The 24,427-nt window shown below is 38.8% G+C and overlaps 2 protein-coding genes across 2 annotated transcripts; both read left to right on the forward strand.

Moving 5' to 3' along the window:
• The first annotated feature begins 645 nt into the window (after positions 1-645).
• LOC141011472 (aggrecan core protein-like) lies at positions 646-7,568 on the forward strand. Its single transcript, XM_073484634.1, is given in 5 exon segments — positions 646-736; positions 1,002-1,199; positions 5,681-5,710; positions 5,817-5,968; positions 7,380-7,568. Coding segments are annotated over 5 exon segments (660 nt in total).
• Positions 7,569-9,311: 1,743 nt separating this feature from the next.
• cops7a (COP9 constitutive photomorphogenic homolog subunit 7A) lies at positions 9,312-24,052 on the forward strand. Its single transcript, XM_073485820.1, has 8 exons — positions 9,312-9,398; positions 14,747-14,869; positions 17,761-17,836; positions 18,608-18,696; positions 19,533-19,735; positions 19,853-19,958; positions 21,901-22,070; positions 23,449-24,052. Exons 2-8 carry the CDS (start codon positions 14,747-14,749, stop codon positions 23,486-23,488), a joined length of 807 nt encoding a protein of 268 aa, XP_073341921.1. The 5' UTR covers positions 9,312-9,398; the 3' UTR covers positions 23,489-24,052.
• Positions 24,053-24,427: the final 375 nt, after the last annotated feature.

Raw genomic sequence — 24,427 nt, forward strand, 5'->3', positions numbered from 1 at the left:
TTTTGATAACAAACAAACATTTGATGGTGGGTGGGCATTATTTGTTGTAACATGAGCAAAGGTTTCTTTTGCATGACTCAGCACTTATCTGCACAGTGTGTGGGTGGAGAGTTATTTGTATTCTCTTCGTTAATAGAGCATCTGCAACAATATCACCTCTACACCACACATACTCACACACACCAGATGCCCACTCTGTTGCTCCAACAGACTGTCAACTGTTTTTTTTTTCTTTTTCTTTGGTATATGTCCCATTTATTATTTCATTCTTGGCACTTTATTCCCACAGCCAATGTCATCTCTTCTGCTTCATGAGGTTTTGTTATTCAGACCAAACTAATTAAAGCAGAGGAGTATTTAGTTTTTTATCGCCGTGTCCACTTCAGAGACTGCTGAGCTAAAATTTGTGGTTGCACATCATCACAAATTCTTATCACCTGAATCTGTGTACTCTCTCTTCAATTCAGAGATTATCTTTCTTAACACACACACCCACACACAGCACACCCACACACACAGCACACACACACACAGCTCCCAGCTGCTTTGCCGTCACAACCTTGTCACAGTTCCAATTTGAGTTTTTTTTAATTAATGTCAAGAAGTTGAAGGTACTTGCTGTTTTTCTCCCACCTATTTCTAAAAATGGTATTCTTCCGTTCTGACTCACATGCCCACGCTATGTTCTTTGTCATCTATCACGCATCTGTCATATCCAGATCAGTGGAGCTCCAGAGTAAAGAAACTACCCCGGATTATTCAATACAGGGCAAGTTGACAGTGAAACACCAGAACAACAAACAGAAATACACCACATGGAGCCAACAAGATGAACGTTCCAGTTTGGATCAGCAGAGTCTTTTTCAGCAGAGCTGAAATTCTTACAGGAAGGTTTAACTAAACTTCTCTGAGCACATTTGCTACAGCACTGCAGCAGTGTTTTTATAGGCAAGGGGACGTGCCTCGATAAATCAACCAGCAGGGACAAATTTAATTTCAAGGAGAAATATTGCTGCTTGGTAGAGGAGATACCAAAGCCTTTAGGGACCAGAGGAGGTACAGTGCAAAGAGAGACAAAGTGAGGAAGAGTGTTAACAAGGGCATCACAGCCGTGGATGAGAGAGAAAACTACGTCAGCCTGCAGGTGTTCACAGAGCAGCCGACACCTGGGAACAGGCCTGCTCTTAAACATAGCACAGGTATTTAGTGTGTGAATATGACAAAGAAAGTGAGAGATGTGTGAAAAAGTCAGATGTGGAACATTTCAAGTACTCAATGTTCAAGTACAGAAATCTGTGACACTTTTGACGTGTACTTTTCTTCTTTGTAATGTCAGATGAACTATTTTGCTATTGCACTACATACAGTGAAGGAAGAAGTATTCAGAAGTTTTATCAGCTAAATGTACTTGAAGTATAGAAGTAAAAGTCCTCACTATACGGACAAAATGGCCTCTATCATCAGTACTCAATTATTAAATCTTATACTGTTGAATTCTTATCACTGATCCATGTGATTCTATTTCATGTTCTAGTGGGTGGTTTAATCTACTGTATAACAATGCATCATATTATACTGTACATCTTGGTTAAGAAAGAAATGAATCACACAGTTTACATACTGTATTTGACAGCTATTGTTACAGGTCAGTCACTTTACAGATAAAGATGTGTAGTTCAGCTTCACCTCAACCAGCAACAGGATACAATTCTGCTTACAAGTTGATGAATCAATAATAATAATTAAATATTTTAACTCCATTCTGCATAATTGTTTAAACCTTCATTATCTATACCTAAGTGCATTTTGCAGATAATACTTTTGTACTCGTTAAAAAGTAACATTATTAATGCAGGTATTACTTATTTACTGTTTTGGAATTTTTAATATTTGCAATGCAGCATTTTCAGTTTGGTATTTCTACTTTTACTTTCATGTAAAAGATCGTATTACTTCTACTATTAGACCATGGTCAATTTTAACTAGGTACATTTACTCAAGTACTGCACTTAAGAATAATTTTGAGGTACTTTTACTTTAGTTTAGTATTTCAATTTGAAGTTACGTTCGAGTCAACTATGTTAGTGAGGGAAATGTTGCTCGAACCAATTACAGTTTCAAAAGAGCAATTCCTGAGTTGCACATCAAAAGTATTGCTGTAACTCTGCTAATGAAATGTCTGTAACCTTGCCAGCAAAGTAAAACTACATTGCAACATTTGCAACCGCAAACACTGATTTTGCCGTGACTATAGCAAATGTCAACTAACTTCTAGCTAAAATAAAGAATGATCTGTAATTCTGTGCAGAGAAAATGAAGACTGGTGACTGTTATAAATGTGTTTTTATTGTATTCAGTGGGTGTAATAAATAAATGTCTAACATGTCCTTGAACTGTTTATTGGAGGTCAGCCACCAACAACAGACTCAGATTCCCACGCATGTCCTGTGCCTGCATCATGTGCCACTACTGAGGGCTATAAGGGCACAAGTGCTTTTCTTGTGTTTTATTACATTTATGACATTACATAGTTGGGTTTACATGATATACTGGGGGATCATATGGCAATCCATCCAATAGGTGTTGAGATATTTCAATCTGGACCAAAGTTCACCCAAAAACTAATTTAATTGTCATACTGTTGTGTTTTCTCACCCTCCACTAATTCCTCCCTCTCCAAACAATAATGCTCCTCTGTACAGTCTGTGAGTCTCTGTAAGATTTTACTGCTGCTGTTGCTGGAATAATTGCATTTCTATGAGCTCCCTCGCGGCTGTTAAGAATGATCATTTACAACATAAACTTTCTCTGGTGTCATTGCCAGATATTTTTCCACATTTGTGTTTCCTCTGTTTATGTCGCTACTTTGCTGTTGCCTATTAATGATTTAAAGAAAGAAATAATGGTTTCTAAGAAGAGTAATTGATCTTATATACGTCATTAATGACGATGAAAGATATATATCTATGAGGCTTTCAGTAAAAGACACCGCCATAGACGCAAATATGAGACAGGGTGAGTTTGAAACTGGTCAGGTTCAGAGGAACTGAAAGTCAAGCCTTTTACCGTCTTTAGTTCAACTTAGTATTTACTGTGTACTTTTTCCAAACCTCTCAAGAGTTTTGCTGTGTTCACAGTTAGTGTGTATTACAAGCATTGGTTCTTCTCGATAAAACTAATGACCTATAACCGTTTCCTGGCAAGACTGCTGATGTAAACACACAGGTGCAGGTGCGGTGGTGAGGTTAAATGTGGGTGACACAGATTTCACAGAAACCATCAAGATATACCGCTGCTATGAACCGTACTTTAAAATTGTGCTTATACATATTTTATATCTTATAAATGAACTGATAAAATGAGCTATATTTTTCATATGGCAGATGTGGTTTAGTGTGCAGTTAATGTGTCATGATATCGCAAATGAGGAGCAGTCTACCTAAATAAAGTGACAACACTTAAACATTCAGCTTACTTGAGCCACAGTAGCATCACCTAACTGCGAGGAATATTGGCCAATTTATAGTGATACAGTACATAAAAATTGGTCTCGTATGCAATATTCATAAAGTAGAATTAAATCAATTTTTTTCTCTGTCGAGAGTCTTACACTGTTACACATCCAGTTGTCAGAGAAAGTGTTACGTGTTTCTTTTTATTCCTTCTCTAGTTGCAAGTCATCATTTTCAGGTACTAAAATCATGCTCAATACCTTCTGTCTGTGTGTCTATGAATGTGTGTGTATGAGTGTGTGTGTGTGGTGGTAATAGATCAAGCACGTACATCCCCAGTGGTGTTTGTTTTAAATGAGAGAGTGTCCTCACAAGCACATTATCAGGCCGAGCTGCCAGAGACTGTTGGCCCTGCAGGAGAAATATTTCACAATTATGGACTTTTGTGCTTTTTCTATTACATGACCCTCACTGGACTGGAGAGAGCGCTTTATCTTTTTTATTGCCAATTATAGGTGTCCAAAAGCACACTGAGCTGAAATAAAGAGAGAATAATCAGTGAGAGGTAGGAACAGAGTGAGACAGAGAGACAGACGGGCAGATGAACACACTCAGACTGGAGGGCAGGGAACTCAGGAGGTTGTAAGACAGTGTTTATACTCACAGAGCACAGTCAGTATGAGGCTGGCGCAGATGGAGGCCAAAAAGCCAATAACCATCAGGAGAGCAGTCTGACTCCTCAAACACTCAACGCCCTGCCTCTGTCCCTGGGAGCCTGATTAGACCCAAAACAGTCCGCAGCATGCTAGCTGTCAATTCACCATTTTTAATCCTCTGGTGTAGCACAGAGTGCAGACGTTGAGTTAAAGGAGATTGGAGAGCTTGACCAGAATTTAGCCTCATAACATTTACGTGTCCCAAAAGATAATAATGTATGTCTGCTGGAAGTTTGGACAAGTGTTTATTTGTCTCTCAAGTTGTCACATATGCACACAGACACAATATTAGTAGTGGCAAAGTATTCAGATCCTTAGGAAAAGGCAGCAATGGCACACTTTAAAAATACTCCATTACAAGTGAAAGTTCTGCATTCAAAATCTTACTTGAGTCAGAAGTACAGAAATGTTATCAGGGACATCATGTTCAGATACATCATTTTATTTTGGGTTACTACTAGAACAGGTTTACATGCTTTAATGCTCAAAAACACAGTTTTCTCATTCTGTCCAGTGTTGCAGCACTGTATTCCCCCTCTGTCTGAAACGCTCTGTTTTAGCTCCTGTCTCTTTAAGAACCCTCCTCCTGAATACGAGGTCTCCTCTGATTGGTCAGCTCACACACGTCTGAGCCAGCAATGCCAACAACAACAGAGCAGCTGTGTTAAATCAGTTCTTATGTGCCAAACTAACCACGAGGTATAAATTATACAAATGTGTGACACGGTGATTTAACTTAACTTTAAATATATGTATACAGTGGGGTCTAAAAGTCTAAGACCACATTAAAAAATCTCTGATATTGTCACGTAAACCTGGAGATGATCAAAAGTTTGAGGATTCAGAGAGAAAGTGAAAGTGTCAGAGGTCAAATTGTTATTCTAAGCAAAGAAGGCCTTTCTCTGCATCAAAAAACATTGCTATACTAAAGCTTTCTGCAGTATCGGGGGCAGTGAATGTAACTCTAAAATGATTTGAAGAAACAGTATCACTTGTTTCCTAAGCACGATCTGGCAGACCCAAAATGACCACACCATCAGAAGATCAATACATCAAGCTTTGTCCTCTGAGAGCTAGAAAAGCAACTTCATCACAGATACAGAATTTGATAAATAAAGAAGACAAGACTCCAATCAGCAAAAGTACTGTCAGAAGAAGGCCGTCTTGTAGTGGTCTCAGAGGACGAGTATCAGTTTCTAATACACTTCTCATTAGGTGAAACAAGGCCAAACACTTGACTGAGAAAAGGCCTATTTACTGATGAATTCAAGTGTATCTGAAGGGTCTATGTTATGAGACAAGCAGGAGGGAGAATGATACCACAGTGAAACATGGTGGTTGAAAATATTGAAGTTTTGGGGTAATTAGAAAATTAGCAAAAAAAGCCTTCCAGCATTGTCATGGTGAGCATACTCGCATCTATCCATCCATCCGTCCACCTATCCACTTGCAGCCCTGCACTCCTCACCTCTGGCTTCAAAACTTACCTCAGAGCGAAAACGTTACATGCAGCTGTGAGAGGACAGAGCTGTTCAATGACAGGTGGCAGGGTGTAGATGAAACCAGTACATGATCTTTATTTCCTGCTGCCTTTGATTTACTGTGTTGCCCCCTCATCCTCTTATCTTGCCCTCGCTCTCATTAACAGTTAAGCAGGGCAGGGAGTGCGCTGAAGGATGGCTTCATGTCGGAGAGCCGTGTTAACACTTCAGCAGGGACAAGCTGGACTGGCTGAAGAGCAGAGACAGCTGTGCAGAGATGGGCAGCCATCTTACCATACTGCACTCTATGGAGCAGCATGTTAGTGTGTTTCTGTGTGTGTGTGGGCCTGAACTGAACACACCCTATCAACAGACTTCACAGACAGAAATGAGCACTTTGTCTGAGGAGCCCTGCTGACCGGCACAGGTGTTCCTCATTCCCCTTAATTGGGTCGGTTACTTTGTGCTGTCTGGAGAAGAAAGCTTAAGACGTGTGTGTGTGTGTGTGTGTGTGTGTGTGTGTGTGTGTGTGTGTGTGTGTGTAAAGACAGGAAACATAAAGACATCTTAGCAAAGGCAAGGTCACTTTATCTCGGCTTTACTTTTACAAAGGCAGAGTTTGGAGATTAGAAGTTAGATTTAAGGCTGCATTAGGTCTTTTTCTGAGGAGACATTTTGACTTGTCATTGTAGGAGGAGCACAGTTGTCACTGATAACACTGAAAACAGCTTCGTTCTGCTCAACTGTTCCAGTAAGCCCTGACAGCGTGACACTATGTAAGTAAAGCAGCTAAAGGGAATTCAGCCATCAAAATATCAAAATGTCTTCCATGAACAAGGCCTATCCATGATCCAAATGTGAACTAAACACATCAGTTCCTAATCTATAAACTGACATTGTTAAGGCTGGGGTTGGCAAGACTGTAGAAACCAGTGAAAGCAATTTAAATTTTAGTATCCAAACTGAAAAAATCCCACGTCCTCCCTTCAGAGCCACTCACATGAACGCCTGACTACAGACTGTCCTGTAGCCGTAGCTCTCGCTAGCCAGTTCAGCGATGTGCAGCTAGTTCTCTACGTTCAATGCGATGTCTTAGCCTTCTAGACTAATAAATACATAAACAAACAGCTCTGTTAAATACTGAAATATCACAATCATGTAAACACAGCAAAAAGCTGTCGTACCTCAGTCAGAAAAGGATATCCAGCATGACAGCTACTCGAGTTTTTCAAATGAACTGTCAATTTTTGGGGGTCAATTTTTAGTGGCCTAAAATGCTTGCTAACGTGTATACGAACAGAAGACCGAAACACATAGAAAAGCTTTGTGTGGACAGGGCCTACTGGGACTCTTAAATATAACACATCCATTATTAATGTTATTCGTGAAAGCTGTGCTTTTTCTATGACAATTTAAAGTGTCTGCTGTGAGAATGGCCTGTTATGTATATGAATTTGCCTTGTACTTCTATGTTCAAAAAATTACACATCGTGTCTTTAAAGAGTAAAAGATTTGGTCGAAAATTGAAGATTATTCAAAACCATGATGAGAAGGTGTTTGTTTTGGGAATGTCTGGATTTGATTTTTAGAGCTTGAGTGAGCACATTTTTGGAATAATGAGGACATTTTGCTTGGTCCCCCTTCTGAAGGACTATTTAAGGTTAAGGGGTTAAGACTTGGTAATATATTATGTCAATAATGTATGTGTTTGTGTGTGTGTTTAACTTCAGGATGCTCTGGAAAAATAAGCCAGGAGAATTGGTAGACGTGATCAGCCCTTCTATATCAGCCTATCTGATGTACACGTAGAGAATGAAGCAGACCGGAGATGGGTGGACAACATGACTTTGCAGCACAAGTACCATCTAATTTTAATATTTAATGCATTAAATCATTTATTCATTTACGTTTCGTATTAAAGTTGACATTCATTTAACATATTTATGATATTGAATAAACTGTCCAGGAGGAAACTAAACCACCAAAAGCAAAATAAGCTGCCTGCTTTACCATGCTGATACGTACAACAATTATAAATCAAATAACCTCTGAAGAAATGATGAATGTGTTTTCAGAAGACACACAACAATGTCCATTCTTGTATCAAAACCTCAGATCAATCAGAGTTTAAACATTTCATCATTGAATCAAGGGCTGGAGCAAGGTGAGTCTGTTTTCCACAGTTGTCAGAAATGTTCACAGTAGTTATTTGAAGCTTACCCAGTCTATAGCCTGTTCCTCCTCTCTCCCTCTGCCACAGATATTATCAGTGGAGCTGAGAGTCAGATAACAAGTATAACCAGTCAGGAGAAGAATGCGGAGAGGACTGTGCCACTTTAGACAACTGTTATGCCTCTAAAAATGGGGAGGAATAATCACAAGCAACAGCTTGAGTCTGATGAGGAAAATTCCGCAAATTCCCCAGGTGTGCGCGAGGAGAGCAAGCAATCGATCTCAGACTCTCAGATCAAGTCTTGATCTGTTGCTGTAGATGTTAACATGTTGAGATATTCTAAAAGGAAAAACATTCCTTTAAAAGATAAGATATATTGTAGCATTGCACTGATTTTAGACAAGGACGTCAGTACTTTTAATTGAGATTTTGCAATATTCTACTGTTGTTTGTAGCATTTATTTATTAATACTAACTACTGTCAACTAATACACAGTACACTAATACTGCATACAATACAATGCAGTATTAGTCAATATTATCTACACTGTAGTTATAGTGTGGTACTAGGCACATATCTTACATCTCTATTTCGAGGAGCAATACTATTTCTAAAGGTAGATATGTATGTATTCAATGTAAATGTAAAATATATGTGATTTTCACATATTACAGTTTAATGCACAAATTTCTATTTTATTTTATTACTTGTATATTTTATTTTCACTCACTCTTATTTCTTATTGTCTTCTATATTTATATCTTAGTAAAATATCTCTATAGTGTGGTATTTCTATTCTAGAAGGACCAATTGTAACATTATAATTTGCATTCGGGGGTCAATTAAGTATTTGTGATTCGGATTCTGATTGACAATGACAATCAGGTGACAATATTTGAAGTGTGTCCATTTACTATTAATTAATAGTGTTATGTTAGATCATCCAGGTCTGACTAGAGAAAAATAACTTAATTTTGTAATGTTTAATGCCATGAATGCTGTCACTGTGTCCTAGAAGTTTGGCATAAGAATGATTATTGTCACATTTGTGCAAATTTACAACTCAAAATGGAGCTGTAAATTATTTCAGATTAGATTTATGTTAGTGTTGTTTTAACCTGTTAAGAACTAGCCTCTATTTTGAGTCTGTGCTCGAAAATTACATGCACCTGTTTAACAGAGTGTGTCTCTGCAACTGCAAGGTCTATTTGAATAATTCTAAAGGATTAAAGGCTATTTCAATATAAAAGACAAGACAGAAGACATAAGTCCTCCCTTTAATCGTTTTTGTGGCCTCCTCTGTGTTATTTAAGGACTTCTGACCTTCAGTTTGTGAGCTGCTGCGTGATGAACATATTGATATTTACAGTCTCAGGTGGTGTAAATCACCTCACCGCTAGATGACGCTGTTCTCCCTGAGCCCCTGAGAAAGATGCTGATCGACAGCTAGACATGTCCCGCCCACTTCGTTGTACTGTCCAATCAAACGTTACGTTCCTTTGTTGTCGTGCGTGATTGTGCTGACGACGGAACTCATCAACCGAGAAGCTGTCTACTAGAAACCAACACAACAAGGTAAATTTGGATACATTCAGCCTTATTTTAACTTTTATGCGGGAACATTTATGTGCATGTTGTATTTACTGGTTATTCGTGCAGTTAGTGGCATGATTTAAATCAGTAGAAAGGCTTAAAATGGACTGAGGCCTAACGTCAACGGGTTAGCGAAGCCTTGCGGTTGGTTAGCCGTTAGCAACCGAGCTAGCATGACACATTGAGCCTGAATAATAACCGAGCACGCTAACATAGATTTTAATGAGAACTGTTATGAAAATAGTCTCGTACCTGAAACGATGTATATGTTTTGTGCGCTGAGCACTTTATCTTTCTTTGACATTGATGTCTGTTGATGCATAAGATCATTAGCTTTAATGTTAGCCCGGTAATTTAGCTGTGGAGCTAACGTTAACTTTAATACACAGGCAGAGAGTTTGGCTGAGCAAGCCTGGCTGTAATTTCTTAACCCTATAACAACCTGCAGTCTGTAGGGGATCAGATATTGCAAACGACAAAACTTAGAATATATCCTGTAGATTGGTCGATGTTAACATAAAAACATGGAGTCTTAAGTGTGAATATTTCACTCAGTTTAAACTTCACATAGCTTCAAAAAAGGGTTGAGACAGGCTGATAGAAAATATACATTATATAATATTGTATAATAACTGTCTGGGAAAAGATGACTTTAATAACGTTAAAGCTACATAAAGGAAATCAAAATGGTAAAACTTTATGTGAGGGTGTTAACTGCATGTAGGCAGTGGTGATTAGATTATTGCGATGTCACAGTCCAGTGAAAGCACTGCTACTTTAAAGATATTAAAATCTGAAAAATGCATGGGAAAGTTTCTGGATGATGTCCAGAATGTGATAATGTAAGAGTGGAAGTCTTGTTATTTGTATCCTTTTCTTTCTTTCTTTCTTTCTTTCTTTTTTAAAATGAGAATATGTATGAATGATATACATATGGATATTAACTATTAACAATTATCAACTATTATTAGCAATTACATATATTTGTTACTGTTTCATATGTCGATTGTCTTTATATATTTGATTAACCATTAAGTACATAAATAATCAGTCAAAAACGTGAAATATGTCATCGCAAATCCCAGAGATCAAAAAAACATCTTTAGGTTGAAACAGTCTGAAACCCAAATAAATTTGTTTTAGAACATTTACTTTCAACAGTCCATAATGGAGAGAAAAGCAGCAACTCCTAACGTAATGTTTCTTATTTTAGCATTGTAAATGATTTGAACAATAAATTGATCAATCAAACTTTTGTCAATTAACTCCTCTGTCTCGAGATTTGCGAGTGAAACAGTTGCTCACTATAGATAGATATAGACATTGTACAAGGAAATTAAAAGGGCTTCACATTAAGTTGCACAAAAAGAGGCATCCGAGCACAGAAATAGGCATCCACACAGCAAACTAGAAAATACAGGCATCCACACCAAAATACACAATACAGGCAACCCAGCACAAAAAAACAAATACAAAGAAAAGAGTATTTGGGGAGTAAACAACATTCAACTTTGTTATGGCTGTGACTGCAAATGTTTTGAGGAACACTACTTCAGAAAAATAGTAACCAAAATGACCAAAAATAAATATTATAATAATAAATAAATAAATACTGACCAAAATGAACTTGCTGAAATGGAAATATACACAAAAGGCGATAAATACACACACATTTTCAGTAAAGTGCAGAAACAAGTATTTACACGTACTCCGCTTCTACCCTTGTAGTGTTACTACTATGTAGACTCCAAAAGTAATAGGCAGAGACTTGTGGTAGTGCTGCTGTCAGATAAAAGCTCTTTACTCTTTCAAGCTTTCACTTGCATGTTAAAATTATTAAAAATTAAGCCTCTCCAAAAAGTGGCGATTAAGGATACTTTACCTGTCATGTGAAGTGGTGATCAAGGAATAAGGTAGTTGAATCAGACTTTTTTCTCAGTGCTTTATGGAGAGAATTTGAGTTAAATGCTATCGGATCGTATGAAGTTGCCTTGCTCATCGACAAAACATCACATATTTGACCGCATATGTGAAGAAATGCTGAATTCATCACTAATAAACTCATTTACAAAGATGCACTCCATTTCAATAAAAGCTCAGAAGTGGTTTGCAGTGATCTTAAAGTCCGTTTTGGTTGAAGAGGATTATGGGAAAGATGGATGAACTGCTTATTAGAGTTGAGAGGCTATTGAAGTGAGTGCTGCCTCAGTGAGTTTTGGGTTTGATATACACCACTGCCAAACCCAATTTAAATTGTTTTCCTTTTAGTAGCCTTGTACCTTTTTTTAAAAAAAAATAAAATAAAAAAATATTTTATGAAATATTTTATTTAGTTTGACACTCTAATTCTATTTTGGATCTAAAGCTACCTTCAGGCATGCATAACAATAAAGCAAGAACAATAGCAAAACAAATGTATTGGATAGAGCGTGCAGTGCCTGTTGTACTAGTACAAAAGAGAACAGTAGGTACTAGGACACGAGTAGCATTTTTCTAAAAGTAAGTACTTTTGTTGACATTTTGCTGTCATTATACACAATTAGCCATTGATGACAATAATAGGCAGAATGAATTGAGTGCAGTGCAACAACAGTGTTCATTATCTAAACTCATTACTGCATCACAAGACAATTAGTAGTAGTACAAGTAACACTGCGTCCTTTTGCACTTAGGGATCCTTGGAATTATCAGTGTTTGTTCACAAAAACTTCCAGGTGGAAAACCCCTGCATCATGCACGAGCTTACAAACAATAGAATAGTCTTTTTTTAAGGATGTTATTTGTATTTATAAGTGCATGCATCTAGATAATCTAAAATCCATGTTTGATGCTTCAAATCTCAGTTACTTTGGAGACTTTATTCACCCGGGCCACAGAATAAAGAAAACAATAACTTGAGTTTACCCAAAACAGGCAGTGAGTCTGACCACTGGTGAGATGTCGCTTTTTTTTTTTTTTTACTTTATTGCTATTGATGCACATCAACAGGCAATTAACATCATAAAAGAAAATCACCTTGAGATTGGGCTTCACTTGTCATATAGATGAAATAATACTGATGGGGAGAGCACACATAAAGTTACCTAAATGTATACCTTGAAAGACTATACTTTAAAAAATTAAACGTTAAAAGTAAAAAGAAAAATATTTTTTAGATTGAAAAACAAACAAAAAACCCCCCAAAAAATAAGGCACAAGAATTCTACCGTCAATAACTGAGGGTCATCCTTTTAACATGTGCACTTTTAGTTGTAGCTGAGCAGTCATATGTTCCATCATTCAAGATTTCTGTGAAATTCTTTTGATAAGAGACTCGACTACAGAAATGGTAAACGGTAATTAGAAAATAAAATGTACATATGAATAATAACAATAATAATAATAATAATAATAATAATAATAATAATAATAATAATAATAATAATGATAATAAATAAAGAAAAACAAAAACAGTATACAGAATAAAAATATAGCACAGCACTACAAAAAACTGTGTCGCTCTCAGCATGTCACCCGTATATAACATTGTTCTGTGGTAAACAGATGGTTGGATTATACTTCCAATTAGAATAACTCTGTGTCCAGGGGGATGTCCTTTTCCAAAATTTTCTCCATTTCTTTCTCTGATGTTTTCCCAAAATGATTGTATTTTTGGGCAGTCCTAAAATATACGAGTATGGTCACTGTCCATACTGCAGTGTCTCCAGCATTTGTTGGAGATGTCGCTTTTGGGTAGATTACATCCAAGATGTTAGCAAAGCAGCACAGTTCATTAAATACTCGTGCTTTACTATATACCTTTAAACATTACAGGGCTGAAAATGACAAAAGAAGTAAGTCTGCCAATTCCACATATCTCTGCAATGCAAATGAACTGACAGTTGTCTACCAGAAGTGACTACTGTTGTTAGCGAAATGTCACACTGATTCAGTCTATATTTGTGTCATATATTGTTTAATATTTGTATCTCAATGGTCACCACGGTACTCTGTATCTGAACAGCTGCACCCTGAATATTGAAAAGATCCACATATTCCTCCAGCCATCTCTCACTGAAATGCAGCCAGGTCTGTCCTCCTTTTAAATTCAATAGACATAAACAGATGGAAGCAATTCAGCCTCACATTCAGCTCTCAATTTGACTTTTAAAAATTCCTGAAATGAAAAGAGATGCTGTTTTTCAAACAGTGTGGGTTAATTTGTTGGGATGCAACACATGCCCGCTCATCTGTTCAGCTTGCCTGAGAATGTGCTCTTAGACCTGCTCGATGGTGGTCCAGTGGGACAACATATGGAAGATGTGCATGTCTGCATCTAAATGTATCAGATTTAGGATGATACAATACATCAGCACCGATAAGCACCGACTGAGATTAATGAGAAGAACCAGTCAGACTAGTCTTTGCTCAGCAGTAGGCATCCAGACACACTGTTGCATTAATTTTAGGAAATGGCCGCGGGTAATAAAACCAGTCTGATGCAACGGCACTAACTTTATCATGTATATGTAAGACTAAACTTCCCTTGTGTCTCAAGATGCGTCATCTGGGATTTAGATCTTATAATATCCCTCAAAGTCCAGAGGACATCTCCTCACAAGGCATTTCTGTGCTATTGTTACCATAGAGCGATTACAAAGCAAGAGTCATCATAATGTTTAGATACCTGACATGTGGTTATGCATCAGGAAATGTTCCTGTGTTGTTTTTTGTTTTGTTTTGCTGGGATTCATTTTCTGAAGAAGTATCTGCTGGAGGCAAAGGCAGATTTCTTTCACTACTGAGGTAATTATTCTGGTGTTGCCCTCAGCCCAAAGTGCATTTGCATCGTCTCTATGCCGGGAATGGGTTTTGATGAATATACATGCCCTGCTTCACATTCATTACACTTCTTGCCCGTATTGGTGCTACCTAGTGCAGCTACTCTTCCACTATCTCTGTAGCTCTCCAGGTAATTTGAGGGTTAAGTGCTTTGGTCAAGAGCACTTGGCAGTTGGACGTTAAATGAAAAGGGAGCATTGTTCGTTCAATTCTGTGTCCTCTCGACAGACCACAAGTGGCTGCTGGACTATGTTTCGAGTTTCATGTTCATTAATAGAGCTTTGATATTAAGTATTTATGGAAGATTGTGACACGATGTCTCTCGATCACATTTTCCTCCCCCATTATATAAAGTGGCAGAGCCACGGCGGTCACAGGGAGGTTATTTCCTTGATTTTTAACATACTTGTTCTTTTTACACGGCTCTGATGCTTTCATGCTTCTCTCTGTAGTTCTTTTGTTCAACTTGCTAACCTTGTCTATGTTACCTGTGTGTCCCTTGGCATCAGATGGAGGTGGAGCAGCTCCTGTCTCTGTCAGGCTCAGCACTGGCCCAGGCTGTCAGCTCCCTGCTGGAGACCCCAGGCCTCTACGTCTTCTCTGACATCCTGGAGCTGCCTAATGTCAGAGAGGTAAACACACTCTCCCGCACTTTATCTTCCTCACCCTTTTTGTCTTTTGGGACCTTTTCAGACCTGGCATGGAGAAAACAGTCTTAATTACGACTCGACAGTTAATCTCCAAAGTGTTAATGTATCCCAGACACCTGGAGAATCTGATCAGAGGGGTCAGCGATGCGTGTGACCACATTGTTAGTGCAGCATCAACACAAGTGTATTTTCAAACCACTGGACCAAATTTATCATCTATGCAAGTGGAAGTTAAAGCGTCTACATTTGTGCGCCAATTATGTAATCTAAGTTGCAACTCAACTCACATCTACGTATAGAATTCCTGGGCACAATGAGGAAGTACATTTGAAACCTATTACGTATGTTGTATGTTAAACTTGCACAGCTAACACCCCATTTTGGATGTGAAATGCTGCTGTTACAGTAGGGCAGGATTTTGCAGCACCATTGTTCCATTCTTAAAGCCCTAGAAAGGATGCAGAGCTGGTGGGATATTTCCAAAGGATTTGGGTCCCTTTTTTATGCACCAAACTGTCAAATTGCATTTGTCCTTATTTACTAAAAGAGCACACCAAGGTTTTTTCAGGTAATATGGAAAACAAGCAGCACTGTAGAAGAATGGTATCAGAGGACATTGAGTAGAAAATTTAACATCTGAGAATAGCAGGTGTAAAATCTGCTGCACTGTTTTATTGGATAAACACAGAGAGAGAGAGGGAGAGAGATACTAGCCAGGTCGAAACTGTGAGACAGAAACAGTGAGAGAAATGTCTTAATGGTCCAGACAATGAAAATACTTCAGTAGCCGCAGTAAAGAATACAACAGCAAATTAAAAAGACGCATTATAAGTTCCTGTAGACAAAAGAGCAACAATACAACAGCCTGTTATTAAAACACAAAGCTTTACCTCTCTGTTTGCCTCAGTGGTGTCCTGACTTTTAATGGCTCACAGCAGTTCCAGTCCTGTAAAATATAAATGAAACAGACACTAATACTTGCAAGTAGGCCTGTCATATTATTTTTTTATATGTTTACGGCAGTATTCTAGTCAGAGGACTTTTCAAAGATTAAAAATCTCCCACAACATTTTGCTATTTATATTTTCTGACATTTGACCTTCCTCTTGGGGGATGAATAAATGCTTGTAAGTGTGTTCTTTGCATACAATATTTGTGGCTTAACAACAGAGAACATTTTCTTTTGCTCTTCACTGCATCACTGACACTTGTCAAATTAGCTTGGCATTTGTAGAAATCACATCGTCTCATTTACATGTAAATGAGAAAAAATTGAGGCAACACAAAATTTGTACCGTGGTAGTAATTTTTGCTAAACCCGGTAGATTTCCCCATCAGGTGTTTACTGTACAGCAAGAATTAAAGCACTTTGAAACAGAATACATGAGGTAAAACACTTACATTAACATATATAATCTTGAAGACAGACATCCGCTAATAGCCATGTGTCAGCCATAGGGAAACACTGGAAGTGATTCACTGTTTGAATATCAATCAGGGAACTGAAGTCTGATCAGAAAGAATCACTGAAAACAGATACTGAAGCCAGGTAGTGGTGGGAAATCTGCCAATTTTAGATTGTTATCGATCTTAAAGGCGTCTACATAGAGATTGCAGTATTTAATGTCCTCTTACTTCTGTTTCTAACCTTCAGTGTGTAATGTATTGTAAATTATGCAGTGTGAGTTATATCAACATGGATGATGAGGAGCTTGTGCTAAAAAAGACCAATCTTTATTGAAATACTGTGTTTTAATGGTGAAAATAGAGAAGCTATATTTGTTTTTTTCTTGTTTGACTGTTAGTGTACAGGGTATTTTAAAACTGATAAATAAGATGGCAATTTAGATCATTAATTGTGATTGTGATTAAATAGATCATACTATTCTTTTTTTGGCCAGATGCCCACCCCTAATGCAGGTGAAAAAGCATCTCTTCTCAGGCTACATCCACAGGAATAGGTTTCCTTTTTAAAATGGAGTTTTAATAAAAAAGATGATCTCCATCTATACGAGCATTTTAGCACCCTTTCAGATCTACTCTCCATCCACACTAACACGCATGAAAGCGCATAACATATGACCATGCACAGACAGCGGGCATGCACTTCTGTACTTACTCTTATTTTTACTTCCTAATATGTAACAGGTACTAGGGCTGGTACAGAGGCTAGAGATATTTTCTCTGAAAACAGGACAAAAATAATGAAGCAGCGAAACGTGACTGCTTTTGGCAAAATTTAACTTAGCTGGACACTGAAACTGTTGCATGTAGGCAGCAGTGGCATTATAAAATGCAAAATTAAACTGCACGACAGCTGCTAGTATAGACAAATAGGTCAGCAATGACTGTATTTCATTATCAATGTTGAATTAAACACTAGTAGTCAAGTCTGATGTCTGCTGTTGTTTTCTTCTGGAAATGGGCAACTTGTTAGGTGGGTGACAAATCAGGTAAGGGCACGTTGTGACTGATATAGGTGCCAGTGACATTTTTTTCAAATGTCTCTGTTTCTGCCTGTCCGGAGTTAAACACTAAAACAAGGCCAGCAGTGTTTCTAAAAGTCTCAGTTTTAGGGGTCCTTAATCGCCAGAGTAGTGTGGACGGCAGGCGTAAACGTAGCAAAAGTAATGCATTTTAAAACAAAAATGTATTAGTAGTGATGTAGCCTCAGATAAATCCTGTCTGAATATAAGAAGTCAGGTCCTCATTTGGTCTGTCTCTCTGTCTCTCTCACTCATTAAAGACCTCTCCTCAGAGTTGCTCATTGCAAAGACAAAAATACAGTTGCACAGTTTTTATGTAGCGAGTCTCATTACTTCTGTGTTCTGCCACATCATTTTCTCTTTTCCCCTCATCTTTCCTTCCCACAGCTGGAGAATGGCCCTCATGCACCAGTGTACCAGCTCCTCAACCTCTTTGCCTATGGAACCTACTGCGACTACAAAGGTATTTGCAGTGGCAGCACAGTGTAAATAAGTAATAGGGCAGCCCGGCAACTCTTTTATTATGAGCCGTATTTCCTTGCTGCGAGGCAGGCACCTTGACACAGCAGCTTTAACTCCCTCACCTGAGACACCGCAGGCAGGTTATTCACAGACAAAATTACTAGAGTGCTTTTATCTGTTTGGGCCACTTTTCATCAAGCGTTCCGATTGGCTGATGATTGTCTGTTTCACAGCAGCGCTGGCGCAAATGAACAATAAACGAATCTGTTGTGACTTAATTTGCTGTCTGTGTACTTCGTCGGGAAGCTGTAACAAGAAGTGGAATGTTAATTATGTCTAAATTTATGCTGAATATCAACCAATAGCCTGGAAAAAGAATGTAGCCTACTTTATTGTTCCCTTCCCTTTCGAGTCACGCCGACAGGGAGCACATTTACTTTCACAGAGCTGTGTAGTGGAGCCCTTAGAGGAGCTGTCAGAGCTGCTGTCTCTGAGGGTGTGAGTCCTGTCACCAGGGGAGCATGGCAGCACGGAGACACGGTCGCTGGAGACCGACTTCCTCCCGACTTCCTCCTGACCCTGTTCTCTGACTGCTTAAACAGCTTCACACTCCCCTGCATGTCTCAACGTCATATTACACTTCAAAGTAATAAGTAGTGCTACGATTACGTGTGACCGTCTGACCCTCAGCAAAGTGACACTTACACAGTGCTCTGGTATATTTTCCCCATCATGACTTATTTTTTTCTTATGTTCCTGTCTGCCGCTGTAGAGAGAGCAGCCTCTCTTCCCGAGTTGACCCCCGCACAGAGAAACAAACTTCGCCATCTGTCCATCATCAGCCTGGCGTCCAACCTCAAGGTACCGGTTCAGTGTTGGTTTACATTGTTCAAAAGTGAAGATGAACCAAAGTGTTTTATTTGTCTCCAAAATAGAAAATAAATCTAATTTCTGCAGCCTTCATATTAGCTGTAGGCTTCATAATACAAATATTAATGATGTATTAACAATTCTGCTTTTAGATATGGCTTTGCTGTTTTGTTCAAAAAGTTCATGTGAGGTTGGCTGTAACTTTAAGCTTGTGGCTGTTTTTATATCCGCTAAATTAGAATCACAAGCCTTTTGGGCTTAACAAAAAGTTATTAGCACAGCCAGTACTGTTCATGTCATTTTAGACATCTTACACGTCTCTCTCCTATGCATGAGATAGTATTAAAAGTTATGTTTCTCTCATTTGCACCTTTCAACCATTTTTTTTGCTAAATTTAACCTTTATTTAGACAGGTTATGTCATTGAGAAACTTGTCTTTTTCTCAAGAGAGACCTGGTCACCACACTGCTTATGCCCTTTTCTTTCTCTGCTCCTGATGATAAATAATTGATTCATTATTCTCACTAGCTCTGTTACTTTCCACTACCATTGCTCCTTTCACTTTTGCCCTGGTTTTTCTCCCTAATATGTCACTGCTTTCAATGTATGTAGGCTTGAACTCCATAATTGCCCAGTGGAGGATTGTTAGATTGTCCAAACACTCCTTTCATCTTCCTCTGGCAGTGACATTTAGACAAACTGGCAAATTCACTGTAACATTTCTTTGTCATTTTCCATCAAACCGTTAAATTCAAATTATCTGCCTGCATACCTTGGTTAAAATAGAAGAGAATAGGGAGATTAAGGTTTCTGTTTTTCCCCTCAGTGCCTGCCGTACTCGCTGCTCCTACAGCAGCTTGAGCTGAAGAATGTGCGGGAGCTGGAGGACCTGCTGATTGAGGCCGTTTACTGTGACATCATTCAGGGCAAACTGGACCAGAGGAACCAGCAGGTGGAGGTGGACTGCAGCGTGGGTCGTGACCTGGGCCCCAATGAACTCCCAAACATAATCAACACGCTGCAAGAGTGGTCAGTATCACCTCTGTGTGTCTGTGCACACACTTTAGATTTATGTCTCAATTATCTGTTTTCCCAGCTCCTAACAATCTACTTTCTGCCTCCCTCTGTGCCTGTCTCCTCTCTCAGGTGTACAGGGTGCGAGGCGGTGCTGTGTGGTATTGAGGAGCAGGTCTCGAGGGCAAACCAATACAGAGAGAGCCAGTTAAAGGTCAAAGTCCAAGTGGAAACAGAGGTTAGTCCCTCATCCCTTCTGCCAACAGTGCTCTCACTCTTTCCACCCAGAAAATGCAACTGTTCCCTCAACTACATCTCTGTTTTTATGCTTCTAGCTTCTCATGGTATTTTAGTTTCCCCCTGACTGCATATTTCCTGTTTTTGAATCTTGTTTGAGGGCAAACTCATGCAGCTCTGGGTTCATAAATCTAACTTTAAAGGATAGGTTCGCAGTTCCTCCGTCTGAAAACAATAGTCAGGTTCCCGTATGAACATTGAAACAGGTTTTGCTTGCTGTAATCATACCTCCTGTTGATACTGGCTGTGAAGAGATCCCTTCTTACTGTGTGCTGTATCGGACAGAAGTGATGGGAGACACAGTTCAGTCCTCATTCTGTGAATACATGCAAGGTTACTGTCTTACTGTCTTGGTGTCTCTGAAATTCAGTCCAATTCAACTGCAGCCCAGCAAGGAAACACTGGAAACGAACCTCATCCCAGCCACATCTGGTATCTATTTCCTATAGTGTGGACACAACAACAGCCTATAGTTTATCATAATACATACACACAAGTGTTTCGGTATGTGTAACCTTGAGTCCTTGCTAAACCATAATACGAGCAGGCAGTCATGCGTTTTCAGTGAAAAAAAAATCTTGCTGTCCGAACATCATAATCCATCCTTTCACCCATATTATTTTCTTTTTCGTACTGTTTTTTTTATTATCTGCAATTCAGGGCTCAAATAACCTGGACTGTTTGGATCGCGTCATTCCTGTGACACGTCTTGCATGTGTGATCTTGTCGTGTATGAGCCCCTGTTGCTGATCAGTCATGTAGTGTGAAAATCACAACTGTAAGGCTCCCCACTACATGGCAGAAAAAGTTGTGTAATGTGAGCACAACTGTGATCTGACGTGTAGTGTGTTCAAGCCTTTATTCAAACCATTTCACATCAAAGTTAGCATGTATATGCAGGATTCTTAAATGTGGATAAACCTGCAAAAAACAGTTGATTGTGCCGAAAAGCAGGGAACAGTTGAAAGCAGCCTGAAGGTCAGTGACAATGTTACGGTGGTTTTCATTTTCTTTTTTACTTCAGTCTGTCTTTCATACTCAACACTGACTAAATAATGTTCAATTGCTGCTTGAATGGAGACCGATGGGAAAATATATATTTCCAGATTTCACCAGGGTGTCATGTTCCCATCGCAGCCGATCAGAGCTGGAGCTGGTAGATACCCGCGACTAGACCTGGAAATGAATTCTGCTTGTACCCTTTCCCCATAAATACAAAAGCCAGATTTTAGTTGGTTTTTTTTACACTGCTGAAGTCTCGTATTAGATTCATATAAACTCTTTGGTACATTTTTACTCAGACTGTGGATTATGTCTCCCATCACTCACATTGGAAGCGCATTAGGAGGGAATCTCTTAATTGGAGCCCGACTGATGCACCATTTTTGGGGCTGATGCCGATAGTGATATTAGGCAGTAAAAAAAATCAGATGTAGATATATCAGTCGATATACTTGTATATATATACTACTTTTTTTGCAGTGATTCCTCAAATGTCACTATCAAACAAATCAACATACTTTAATGAGAAACAAGTTATTTTTAAAATGACGTCTGTGGACTGAAACAGTCAACTTTGCTGGGAATTTAATATTTATTAATTACCCCAAGCATCTTTTTCTGCCTTATAAATTAAAAAAAAAAAAAAGTTTTTCATATCAGTGCACATCACGCAACATATATACAGATACTGATATATCTGTGAACCACTATGAAAAGTAGGAACAATTACACCAAACAAAAAACAAAACCTGTTTCAATGTTCATATGGGGACCTCACTATTGTTTTAAAACAGACTTGAAAGCTGTGAAGCTCTCCTGTAACCCATCCCTTATCTTTAATCTTTAATTTTTAATCTCTTCTTTATTCACTCTTCCCTCAGGTCTCAAACCTACAGAAAACGTTAAAGGCCAGCGCCGCCTCACCGTCATCAGGCCCCGCCCCTGCCGGAGCCGCCTCCAATCAGGACGCAGACCAGCCTGCAGAGCCACGAGACCCCGCCTCCTCTCAGGAACCACGACAACCAGGCAAAAAGAGCTCAAAGGTGAAAGGGTGAGTACTATGACATCACCTTAGGATTTACTGTGATTAAATGGAGGAGACACTCAGGGAGGGTGAGAGCCACATAAATGAAGCTTTCTGAGCATCTTGGCGGTGATGGCTCTCATATAAATGAACCATCAATATTTTGCATAGAAATGGCATTCATTTTTCCAAAGTTTCCAAACCTTTCAGAAATTGGACTCGTTTGGCCGTGTAGAATAATTTACTGGAATAGTGTTTTCTTCAGAATAGTTGGTGTGCTCTTAAATAAATGTTGTATTTGTTGTATTTTTTCAATTTCAAGCAAGAAATTCTATTTATTCCTACATGTCACAAAACTGGAACAAAAAGCAGCATGTGGAGGTTTTTTCCATTAAGTTTCTTTTATTGCTGCTTCTTCTTTTGTTCTGTAAAGCACTTTGTAAATGTGCTTTGTGAAAGGTGCTTTATAAATACGGAATTACCTAGCTATAACCGAAGCTCTAAGAAGACTTGAATTTAAACACTGAATTAAAGCCATTAGTCCAATGTTCTCGTAGAGTGCAAAGTTAATTCAACACAAAATCAGCTATGTTTCCATTTTTTTTCCCAATAAATGATAAAAAGCCAGCTGCTAGTGTAAGTGGTTTGTCTGTGTGCGAGTGCGTGCATGTGTCTGCATGAAGTAGCTTTATTATCAGATGCACATCGGTGTTTTGGAGCCATGTTCTAACCCTGCTATCAGGGACTCTTTCTGTTTTGCTTCCATCCGGCCCAATTACCGTTGGCTAATTTCACATCTGTCCTGGATTGTAAAATGTCACTGGATACACAAATGCCCCTCGTGCTATCCTCCTGAAAGAACTGTTTCCCCCTTCAGTGATCAGAGGAGATGCTCTGCTCGCCTGCTGTTTATGTTGTCACTCGCAAACAGAAAGCAGTGATTATTTTCTGGCTGCCTGTCACATTTTGATGAAGCATAGAGCCCTATAATTTTCATCACTCAGCACTGCACTTCATTCAAATGAAGATCCACTTAGTGTTTTGAAATCCAAATTAATGATAGCTTAACCTCAATCCTCGAATTAAAATTAGTTTTGACACCATTTCTTTATAAAGCTATTTAAAGGAGGGGACTGATTGTGCAGCAGTTATTATTAGAGATGGGCTCTTTGCACAAATTCTTTATAATTTGCAGAAAGAGAAACCGAGATCAATTTCAGTGCAAAAATACTAAATGCTGATGTTAATACTTGAACACAAAGAGACTTTTGCTCCCAGGTTGCATCCTTGATATGCTGGCTTAGCAATGCAAGTAGATAGAAAACATAAAGTAACACAACATTATTTTAATAAATCCCAAACAAAGCACCAATCCACTGTATCTTACTGGTTCTTTCCCACTCAGGCTGCGTGGCAGTGGGAAGATCTGGTCCAAGTCCAACTGAAGACAAGACACTGAGGCGTGGAGACGGCGGATGGACAGATGGACACTTTGACGGACAAACGGATACATTAAAGGATGTGACTGGTGTTCTCTTGTCACATACACTCGCCACAATAAAACCGGGAAGCTTAATGGGAACTTTTCTTGTCACTAAATCTCAACATGAAGGATTCGGAAACACACTGGCTGATGGAAATGACAGGTGTGACATCCATTCTTGCAGTTCTTAATAGTCCAACAGGTGGACTGTCACTGTATATGTGTGTGTGTGCGCGTGTATATGTGTGTGTATATATCTATACACACACACACACACACAGCACTTGTAATACATCAGGAGAGAACAGTCTGCAGCAGGAGTCAGTTGCCTTTGACCAGAAACAGGATCAGTGTATTTGACATGTTTGTGTGTGTGTGTATCACTTATTGGTTTAAAAAATGTTCTTTTGGTTTAGATTAATTCTATGTTGCTTTGTATTTTTTTTCTTCTCTCTGCTGAGTTGAGACTTGTATAAAATCTGAATATAAATTGTTGGGAAATAAAACGAAGCACTGTACTGTCTCATTAATGTCACTGTCACTTCTTTTATTAAATGCACTTCAAAGTGCATCTCTGGAGGGTGCACAGCTAAATGTTAACTCGCAGAAGGGGGCTACCCGTTAGGAGGTCAAGCCATTAATTAGGGCATGTCCCCAAAGAGACTAATGTATTATAGAGCTGAGGCTTCCCCTGTGCGCAACCAGCATGGCTACACACACATCCACACACACACACACCAAGTGCATTCATATTTCATACCAGTATGTTTTGCCCAGAGCTTCTATCTCAATGTCAAAATTGCCTGTTGAAATTGCCTGCCACCCTCTCTTGTACCTCCATCACGCAGTCAAAATTGCCTTCATCATGCCGGCCCTGTCCATCTCTCACTCTTTTGATTCA

Source organism: Pagrus major, chromosome 17 (assembly GCF_040436345.1).
Source record: "Pagrus major chromosome 17, Pma_NU_1.0".
In the NCBI taxonomy this organism is placed as follows: Eukaryota; Metazoa; Chordata; class Actinopteri; order Spariformes; family Sparidae; genus Pagrus; species Pagrus major.

Excerpts from the sequence above, each read along its gene's own strand:
- cops7a (XM_073485820.1), top strand. The coding sequence starts at position 14,747 with ATGGAGGTGGAGCAGCTCCTGTCTCTGTCAGGCTCAGCACTGGCCCAG. Across the intron at positions 17,837-18,607 it reads AACCTACTGCGACTACAAAG|AGAGAGCAGCCTCTCTTCCC; the intron begins GTATTTGCAGTG and ends CTGCCGCTGTAG. Across the intron at positions 19,959-21,900 it reads AAGTCCAAGTGGAAACAGAG|GTCTCAAACCTACAGAAAAC; the intron begins GTTAGTCCCTCA and ends CTCTTCCCTCAG.